Genomic DNA, 10,195 nt, shown 5'->3' on the forward strand with positions numbered 1-10,195 from the left:
GTGTGTCTGTGTGTGTGAGTGTGTCTGTGTGTGTGCGAGCCGGGGGGGCAGCGCCGCGCCCCTCGCCCCAGCCCCGCGGCGGGGCCGGCTCCGCGCATCTCCCGCGGCCGCGCAGCCCCGGCCCCGCGGCACGTCGGGCTGCAGCGGGCGGGCGGGCGGGCGGGCGCGCCCTGTCCGCGGCGGCGCAGCGGAGTTGGGAGCGGGACGGCGGCGCTGCCAATGCAGCGGCCGGGAGGGGAGGGCGGCAGCAGCAGCAGCAGCAGCAGCGGCGGCAGCAGCGGGAGGAGGAGGAGGAGGAGGAGGAGGAGGAGGAGGCGGCGGCGGCGAGGGGGAGGGCGCAGCCGGCAGCGCGCACCGGCCGGCGGCGGCGGGGCTGGCCGGGGCGGCGGGGCCATTGTGTGCTCCAGACGGGGACACGGCCGCTCGCCACCGCACCCTCGCCCGCACCCGCGGCTCGCAGCGGCCAAAGTATCGCGAGAGCGGCCGGCGAACAACCTGCTCCGCCACAGCCCCGCGCCGCGCCCGCGGAGCGCCCGCGCTGCCGCCGCGCACATGCGGACGCCGAGCGCCGCCGCCGCCGCCCGCCGGTGAGTAACGCGGGGGGACCCGCGGAGCCGGGGAGCGCGGGGGGAACTCGCCGCCACACCCCACCCCGGCGGGGGAAAGTGCTCCCCGCAAAGTTGGGGAGCGCGGCTGTGGAAGGGGGGGATCCCAGAAGCGGCTCCGCGGTGCTTCCCCTTGGCGGCCCCCCCAGCGCTGCGCGGAGCCGGGCACCGGCGAAGGTCACAGCGGCGGGCTGCGGGGAGCAACTTTGCGGCGGGAGGTGGGGTCCGGGCTGGGGGCTGGTGGTGGCGAGAGTGTCGGAGAGGGGGGGGCGGGCTCGGGGCAAGTTTGTGGGATTTAATCGCGGGCTATAAATGGGGCTGCTGGAACTTTAAAAGGCAGCAAGCTGTGGTTGGCTGGTAGCGAGATTTGGAGTAACATATGGCATTAAAAGGCGCACAGCTGGAGGTAGCATTTCCATCGCAGTGAAGTCAGAGCAGCTGACTCTCCAGCTTGCGGTGTAATTAGCAAACCGAGCACTCCTCCTTCCCTCCCTCCTCCTCCCTCCCGCCTGCCTCTCTCTCTCTCTCTCTCTCCCCCCCTCCCTCCCTCCCGCCGCGCCTCGGTCGCACTCGCACCGCGCTCCCTCCTGCCCGCCCGGCTCCGCGCCCGCGGCCGGCCCCGCCGCGCCCCGCGCAAGGTAAGCGCCTGGCCGCGGCACGCAGCCGGCTGCAGCCTCCGTCCTGCCCTCCCGCCGGCCTTCCGACGCTTTTTTTTCCTCCTTGCCTTTTAATAACTTCAAGGGAAACTTTTTGTTTTTCCTCCCCCCTTTATCCCCCCCGCCCTTTTCGCGTGCGGGGGCCGGGGCCTCTCGCCCCCCTCCCCGCAGAGCCGCCGCTCCCCCAGCGCCAGCCGCCGCTGTTTTGTTGTGATTCGGTGCATAACGACTGAGGATAAAGTTTAAATGTGTGTGTGTGTGCGTGCGTGACGCGGGGAATATGCTTTATTAAAAGATGCCCCAAGTTAGCGTTGCTGGGAAGACAGCCTGGGAGTTGATGCTTTTTTTTTCTTTTCGGGGGTGTGTGTGCGCTTTCCTCTGCATAATTTTATTAAAGTGCTTAGTGGGAGAAACAAAGGTTGGAGGGGCTGCTGCTTTACTAGCTTTTGTTTACTTACAATCAAGTTTTTCCTGTTCGGAGCAGGTGCGAAAGGATGAGAAACACGTTGTGTTGGTGGTTTTTTTTTTTTTCCTCCCCCCCCCTTAATAAAACTATTACAGACAATTAACAGTAAATGTTATCTCCAAGGCTGTTTCTTTGGCTTGGGTTACCAAAAAGCCGATCTGTTTGTTACAGCTGCTAGGAGGCTTTAGTTTACAGTAGCATTCAAGTTTTTCCTGTTTTGAACAGGTTATGAAGGAAGAATGGAGTTTCCAGACCATAGCCGCCAGTTGCTGCAGTGTCTGAGTCAGCAGCGTCACCAGGGCTTCCTGTGTGACTGTACTGTTTTAGTTGGAGAAGCTCAATTCAGAGCTCACAGAGCCGTTCTTGCCTCTTGCAGTATGTACTTCCATCTTTTCTACAGGGACCAGTTAGACAAAAGGGATATTGTGCATCTGAACAGTGACATTGTCACAGCCCCTGCCTTCAGCCTGCTGCTCGAATTCATGTACGAGGGAAAGCTGGAATTCAACAGTCTCCCAGTGGAAGATGTGCTGGCTGCGGCGAGCTACCTTCACATGTATGACATTGTGAAAGTCTGCAAGGGCAAGTTGAAAGATAAAGAATTATGTTCCGAAGAGAAGATTAATGATGAGGCGGCTAGTTTGGAGAAAGCGGAGCATTTTCTAGACGCCGGAGTGCCCCTGGTCCACGAGTTTGACCCAGGAAACAAACAAAAATTCAGCGTTGCAGAATACGAGAGAGCAGCAGGCAAAGAAAAGGTCAGCAGTCACCCCGCCTGGTCCTCTGATCATATAAGTGTCAGCTCTGTGCCGACAGAGGCAGAACCGTGCGCCGCAGCAGCTGGAAAAACAAAGGCTAATGTCAATAGTTCCACAGGACCTTTGTCCCAAAGGTCTGTTAACCATCCCCTGGCTTCGAGTGATGTGGACTGCGCGCTGGATTTGTCTTTCAAGCCCGTGCCGGGGAGAGATTCCTTACACCCCTCCTATGTCTTTGGACAGCTGGCTTCCGACAGCCAGCAGCAGGGTACCGAGCCACTTGTTAAAGATGAACAAGACTTGCTGTCAGATCAGGAGGACAGCGAAGCCAGGAGTCCAGAGAGTCAGCATTTTGGGAATTCAGCCAAAAGCCTAGTGACAGGGTTAGGACACATGTTCGCGGGGAATGGCAGCTCTCATGCCCGAGAGGAGGATATAGATCAAGAGCGAGACGAGAGCGAGGACGACATGGATTCGTCGGACATCTCCTCGGGCGTCCTGGTGCCTCCTGGGCATATCTGCATTTGTCCCCTCTGTAGCAAGGTGTTCCCGAGCCCGCACATCCTTCAGCTGCACCTGAGCTCTCACTTCCGTGACAAGGACGGCTCGCGGACCCGCCTGTCCCCCGACGGGTCGGTCCCCACTTGCACCCTCTGCGGAAAGACTTTTTCCTGCATGTACACGCTCAAGAGGCACGAGAGGACTCACTCGGGGGAGAAGCCCTACACTTGCGGCCAGTGCGGGAAGAGCTTCCAGTATTCCCACAACCTCAGCCGGCACGCGGTCGTGCACACCAGGGAGAAACCCCACGGGTGCAAGTGGTGCGAGAGACGCTTCACGCAGTCCGGGGATCTCTACAGACACATCCGCAAATTTCATTGTGGCCTTGTAAAGTCCTTGGTTGTTTGAGATGTGTGACTTCTGTTTTGTTTAGTTTGGGTTTTTTTGTTTGGTTTTTTGTTTGGTTTTTTTTTTAATATCTACAACCCCCCCCCCAACATTTTTAAAACAAAACAGGAAAAAAAAAAAAGGCAGCATCTGAATTTTAATTTTCATTTTCTCCTCCCTTTATTTTATTTTGGTGATATTCACTTCAGGTATATGATCTTTAAAAGATGCAGCAGTATACACTCCAGAGGCCTTTTAATGCAATCCTTCCACCTCTCCATCTCCCCCCTTTCCCCTGCCACCCTCTCCAGCACGGTCCTTTAGGTCTTCTCTTGTGCACCCATGTTACATTATTAATGTGAAATGATCTTAAGTAATTCTGCAATGATTTAGCATCAGTTTTCACACTGGAAGTACTTGCTTTGTGGTCAGGGTTTTGTTGGTTTGGGTTTTCTTTTCCTTTTTTTTTTTTTGACTTTTTTTTTTTTGAAAAAAGATTATCAGCACATTCTGGAGAAAAATTTGGCTTCCATTAAGTTCCCCAAATGCCCTCTGTGTGTTGCAGAGAAACATCTGAAGAGATGAACTATGATTTAAATACATTTTGGTGTAGAGAAACCTGTCCACACATTGCAGAGTGGGCAGATGTACTTTTATTTTATAGAGCTAGATGAGACATTGAATTGGCCCAAATTTTGAAGGGGTTGAGGATTCCTGGCTGCATCTTTGGTACTGGTCATTTTTTATTCTCTTTATTCCATTAATACTGTTCTGCAGTTGGTCCTAAAATCTAAATGAGAAGTTTTTGCCTTGGGACTTGACTTAAATTTTCCCTTCCCACCCATCCTCCTCACTGGGCTGACCTGCTGAAAAGCTGCTTTTGAGCATAGAACGTGGATGGAAAAACACTTTCTGTCTGCAGTGTATTCACTCCTGAAATGTTGAAGGATGCACGCTAGGACATACAAAAAGATTGTATAATATGTGAATATTTTCATTCCCATATCGACATCCAGAGGCTGAGCCCATCACCCTTGGAGGGAACAGCAGCTACAAAGTGGCCAAATACCCCTCCTGATGCCAGGTTTCTGGGGTTTCCTAGTTCAAAGTAACTCATGCCTTGTGCATTAGGAGATGCCCTGCTTGCCCGAAAAGTTTGCTGCCATGCTAAAATCAGCAGCATGAAATTATATTTTATTTTATTTTTTATGAAGTTGGCAATTCCCTCTGTGCCAAATTGTGTGCAATTGCTGGTGTTCCCAAGAGGCAGCATGAAGATGAGCCGCTGGAGGGAAAGCGTGGCCTGACTTCTTCCCCAGGTCCCACCTTTTCAGGGGAAGTTGTTGTGGGTAATTTTTTATTTTTTTAGTTTGTTTGTAAACTGAGGCTGCCTGTAACTATAGCCAGTTTTACTCCAGATGATTCACTTTCTTGCCTATTAGATCATCATTTGGTCTGTGCATGTCGGTGGATATCACTTTGTTCCCTTCCAGTCAAATTGCCCATTCAAGGTACATGTACATGGGACTGAAATATAATAATAATAATAATATCTGAGGGGTGTGAATGTCCTTCTGCTGCATTAGCATTGCTTCACCAGCTTTCTTGACACTCCTGGAGTTGTTTGGTGAAACTAAAGTGTGTGTTTTGAAATGAATTTGAAGCACTGATTTAGAATATTTTTAAAAGTTGTGCTTAAAATGCTGTATTGCATCTTATGAAGAAAAACCTTCCCAATGCCTTTCCCCCTCTGGTCCAAAAACTGAGCACTACCTACATAAATAATATGGGATTGAATTTTTTTTTATATAAGTACTTCCTCTTTAAGGAAAATCAGGATATACTTGTTACAGCCTCTTATTATTCATCTCTTAAACTATGAATGTACATGTAATGTGAAATTTTGCTTTTATTTATAGTTTTGGGGTTTGTTTTCAGTTTAATTTCTCAACTGTAAAATATTTTTGCTGAACCTGTTACATATGAAAGTTGTGGGAGAGTACTGTATCTTGAACATAAGTGGCTTTGGTACTGTGGTCTTATTCTACTTAATCAGTTTTTTCTTTTTTTCTTTTTTTATTTTTGCTGTGATTGGAAATAGCACTGAACAAAATCTAGTAAAATTAAGTTATTTTTCTTTCTACTAAAATTAAGTTATTTTTTTCTCCTGAAGATACTTGATATAGTATTTATTAGATTTTTTGTTTTGTTTTTGAAGTGGAATTATTACTGTTAATCTATTTCAAAACTAGTTAATTTACACTTTAAATTTTATAACAATGGGTTTTGCATGTTGAGCAACATGTAAAGAGTTTAATGTAGAGTCAGCATTACTGAAGCTGGTAATCTTAATTTTGCATTCTTGTGACACTTTTGTTTGCATTTCAGTCTTCAATTACTGTTTGTTTTTATTTTTTTTAGAAGATCATAAAATAGGATGTGCCATAAGAACATCATTAGCGTATGGAGCAGGGAAAAGTTGAAACAAGTTTTTGTCTGATCTTAGTATAGAAATAATTCATTAAACTGATGCTATGAGCATGCTCTGTGCTGCAGTGAATATGGGGCAAAAGTTGTTTTTGTTTTGTTTTTTTTTAAATAAGAAAAAAAAAAGACTTTCTCATCCTTGATAACATCATGAACACACTGTTCTCATAGTCTGGTATTTGTGTTCCCACTCCTCTTAGCTTGAATTTCTAAAGTAAAGAAATGTTTGCACTTATTTTTGTTCTTAAGGTGACTTTTTTTTGCCTATTTCTCTGTGTGTCTTTTATTTTTAAGTTGCAATAGCTTGGAGCATGTTTTCAAAATGGTTCATGGCTCTATGGAGAAGTACTGAAACATGGCACACTTAAGGCTTGTCTCTTCATAAACTATTTCTCTGTGGGGCAGTTGCTGTCTCCATAGGGAACAGTCCTGCTCTGCATTTTAAACACTGGATTTGTCTTCTACTACAAACAAATACTGTGAAGTTAATGTAAAAAAAAAATCATTGATATTTTTAATTGTTTTTAATCTTGGTGCAGTTCAGATTAAATATGTATATTTAAAGACACTAATTTTTGTGGGAGAGTTTTATAGTATACAGTATGTAGAAAAGCTATTGGAATGGAATATATTTTATAAAAATGTTCTATCACTGTTTTATAGTGAACTATTTTTCCTTCAGTGTTAGTGTAATACTGTTAGTCTAGATACGACAATCGCAGGAAGAGTGATTCAGGCTACTGTTAGCGCTTAGTTTTGCGTGGAGTTCTGTTTGCAGCTGTATTGGTATGTGCTGTACAATGTGACAATCGTGACTAGGATTGTTGTCTTTATAAATTTACATGAAATAAAACGTGCTAGAATTGTAAGCTTTGAGCTTCCTCCCCCCTTTAGCAGAAGGGGCGTGGTGTTTGCCATTTTTTATGATGTATTAATAATGATTACTTGAATTGCAAGTATTTTATAATTTGCCACTTTAAAAAAATTTATTACAATATACTCTAATAATGTCTTTCTTTTTCAGGGCCATCTGGAATTTTAGGTGTGTAAGGAGCTGCCGTGTCTCAGTCAGAGCCTGACTGAACATTTCCTTAGTGACTGGGCTAACCCAGCACCACTTCTGCATTTTGACCAGGGGTTTTTGGGGCTGTTTTGGGGCTCAGTGTTCCCTGGATGCCCTGGGGGAGCTGTGGGCCAGCCCTGTCCCCAGTGATGCTGGTGCTGGCCAGGTGACAAACCTGTGAGCACGGGGGTGCCATGGTGTGTGAGGACAGCCTGGCACACTCAGGCAGACCCAGCACAGTGCTGGCTGACTGGCATGAGGGCGTTCTCTTAAGTGCAGAATCTCCCCCAGCCCTGGGGAGCTGAGCTCTGACCCACTCCTAACACCTGCCTCAATCCTTGGGCTGAGTTTAGCAGGAGCTGGGACTGGGAGGGAGAAGGCACGAGCTGTCCGTGCTGGCTGCTGCTCAGGGGAGGTTTGCACCTGCACCATGGGCTCTGTGTCTTGTGTTTCTTTCTTAATTATTTGGAAGCAAAAGATCCTGGCAGAGTGGGACTGCCTCAGAGTGGTGCTGGTTAAAGGCTGAGCAGGTTATAGTTAATGCTGGTGTGGGGGCACAGCCATCGCTCCCCTCCTGCTACCACGGAGCGGTTTCTTCGCAATCATCTCAAAATAGGTGGGTATTTCTTGCCTTCAAGCATGTGTCCTTCCTTAGAGATCCTGTGCCTGCATCCCCATCTGTGGGGAGGGCTGAAAGCTGCTGAAGATGCGTGGTGATCTGCTGCAATGTGGTGAAGTGTTAAAAACTATAAATGTATAATTTTTTTTCAGGGTTTTTTTTTTAATTTCTACCGCTGAGAGTTAGGTGTCCCTGCAGCTGCTTATTTGTGGCACTCTTGTTTCCAGTCTTTTCTGCTGTTGTGGATTCAAATGTGTTTTATATTGCCCTTGCCCCCCCCCCCCCCCCCCCCAAAATTAAATAAATTTGCCCAAATCTGAGTTGGGGAAGGAGGAGGCAAAAGGCTTTTCTTTGAGACAGAGGGTGCTCAGAAAGAAGCTTGAAGCTAAACCTGGGAGGTGGATGGCTTGCAAACAGGCTATAAATAACTGTGAGTAGATTGAGGAGAGCAGCCCACATCTCCTCTGGCATGGGCATGCTGTGCCCATTTTCTTTGTTGATAGCAATTGCTAATGTGAATTCTGGCACTCCAAATCCCGATGCCTGTTGTTCTGATAACATAATTAAATCTTAGGAATGTGAAATATAAAAAGCTTTGAGAAGAAACCAGGCCACTAAGTGGAAACTGGGAAGGGGGGTGTGCAGGCTGTGGATGTACCAAATAAGCAATGGGGTTGCTCTGGGCAGGATTCCCTGCCTGCCAGCTCTTGGCCACATTGGGAATGATCCTGAAACCTACAGCAAAGGGGGTGACCCCCAGGAGCATCTGCTGTCCTAATCCCATGCTGCAAGGGCTGTCATCTTCCAGGATTACAGCACGTGATGGGCTCCTTAGGTTGGCAGGGGTCAGCTGTGCCCATGCCAGCAGCTTGGGTTCGTGCTGCCCTTGCAAAGCCTGGTTCTCCTTGAGATGAGTGTTGGGAAATGGTTTTGTTTATTTTTAGCTTTTGTTTTGAAGTCTTAAGTGCTTTCTGGAAGTGGTCTGGTAGGCACAGAGGTGGCTGTGGCTATCTGGGTGCATCTGGCCATGTGTCACCAAATGCTGCTGTGCAGCTGAAGACCACAGAGAAGTGTTTTTTTTCCTGGCTTAGGTGATGGGGTCTGGGTTTGGACCAAGTGCCTCCAAAGCACGAGGAGAGTTCATGCTGACCCATAAGAGTGTCCCTGGTGCTGTTGGATTCCACATTGTGTGGAAGCACTGTGAGAACGGATCTTACTTATTGCTTAAATTGATTAAATTCTTGTATGAATTTAATGAGGGAGGTCCCCCACAAGAAGTAGTTGGGGTAGAGGGATCTTTGTGTTATTGCCCAGCCGGCTGGCAGTACTGTCACCTTCCAGTTTCTGCTGTGCTCAAGGTCAGCTCGTGCCACCCTGAGCCTGGCTTGCCCATGAGCGTCTTTCTGCGCCGTTGTGCTGAGCAAGGTGAACAGCAGAACATGAACAGCAGCTGTTTTCTGAGGGAATCAATGGCAGGTGTGACCCAGCAAAAACAACCTATGTAGGACAAAGCTGGGCTCAAGTGAAATGGAGTTGGTGTGTGAAAATGCCTTGTCCTGGGAGGAGGAGGAGGAGGAATCGTGAGCAGGGTTGTGACCGACTGCCTGGAGAGCACGTTATCTCAAGAGGCTTGGTGTGTTGTGCCAGGGAGACCCAGCTGGAAGTGCTGCAGGTTGTGCAATCAGACCAAGGGATCCCAGGTTCTTACTTTTCAGAGGTGGGATGCCAAGCATCCAAGCAGGCATCCTCTGTGTGTGCGCTGTAGCTCTCTGCTCTTCCTGACATACTCTTTTCATCCCAATAAAAAAAAATAAAATAAAAAATTGCTGTTTAACAGGAGGAGAGTGAGCAAACACATTGGTTATTGTTACCTGCTTCCTGTTTGTTGTTCTCTTCTGTACAGCTGCTCGCTTCTGTGCACAGCTGGCTCCCCTGCCCTTTCAAAATGATCTGTTGCAGAAAACTGAAGTATTTGCCAACCTGGCTCTAGAAAACCCCTCAAACAACACAAACCCAACAACGTCTCCTAAATCCTTCTTAATGTTCTTTGTCCTCCAACACATCAGTCTCCTCTGTACGCTACCCCAGCTAGAGGAGCTTGGTTCAGGCATGGATGAAGGCTGATGCTCCCACCAGCAAAGCAACCTGGGCCAAGCAGTGCTGCCAGCATTTCCCAGTGGCAAAGAGTGGGCTCTGGCATCCCAGTGGGTTTTGAAGGCTTTTCCCAAGGGGGGAGGGTTTTAAACAATGTATGTTGTAGATGTCAATATAGAATTTCTAGGAAATTGATGTCCTCAGTGTTCATAACACAGGAATTTGGGAAAACAAAAGTTCAAATGCCGACCTTATCCACAGGTTACTTCTCCCTGGGGATAGCTCAGCCCACACACTAGGTACTCTCTGTTCCCCAACCTTCTTTATCTCCCTCTCTCTTCTGTGCTATCCAGGTGGTGTTACGAGCCATCTGCTGCAGTGATTCAGCAGAATCCATTTAGCGCTTTCCCAGCGAGGCCGGCATCTGCCAGGCAAGGGGGAGGCCGTGGGGAAGCCCGGCACATCTGCCGCGGTGTCTGCGAGGAGCGGGGCCGGGGTCAGCCCCAGCCCCCGCGGGGCGCTGCGAGAGCTCCGTGGCCTCACCTCGCTCCTCCGGGCT

At 48.6% G+C, this 10,195-nt stretch overlaps 1 protein-coding gene across 2 annotated transcripts; it reads left to right on the forward strand.

The window, feature by feature from the left end:
* Positions 1–527: 527 nt before the first annotated feature.
* Positions 528–3,799, forward strand: ZBTB42 (zinc finger and BTB domain containing 42). Of its 2 annotated transcripts, none has more exons than XM_066552401.1 (2): positions 528–587; positions 1,953–3,799. In XM_066552401.1, exon 2 carries the CDS (start codon positions 1,967–1,969, stop codon positions 3,392–3,394), a length of 1,428 nt encoding a protein of 475 aa, XP_066408498.1. In that variant the 5' UTR covers positions 528–587; positions 1,953–1,966; the 3' UTR covers positions 3,395–3,799. The 2 variants fall into 2 exon arrangements, with proteins under 2 accessions (XP_066408498.1, XP_066408497.1); XM_066552400.1 differs by lacking the exon at positions 528–587 and adding an exon at positions 1,168–1,243.
* Positions 3,800–10,195: the final 6,396 nt, after the last annotated feature.

The sequence above is a fragment of the Molothrus aeneus genome, chromosome 6 (genome assembly GCF_037042795.1).
Source record: "Molothrus aeneus isolate 106 chromosome 6, BPBGC_Maene_1.0, whole genome shotgun sequence".
Taxonomy (NCBI): domain Eukaryota; kingdom Metazoa; phylum Chordata; class Aves; order Passeriformes; family Icteridae; genus Molothrus; species Molothrus aeneus.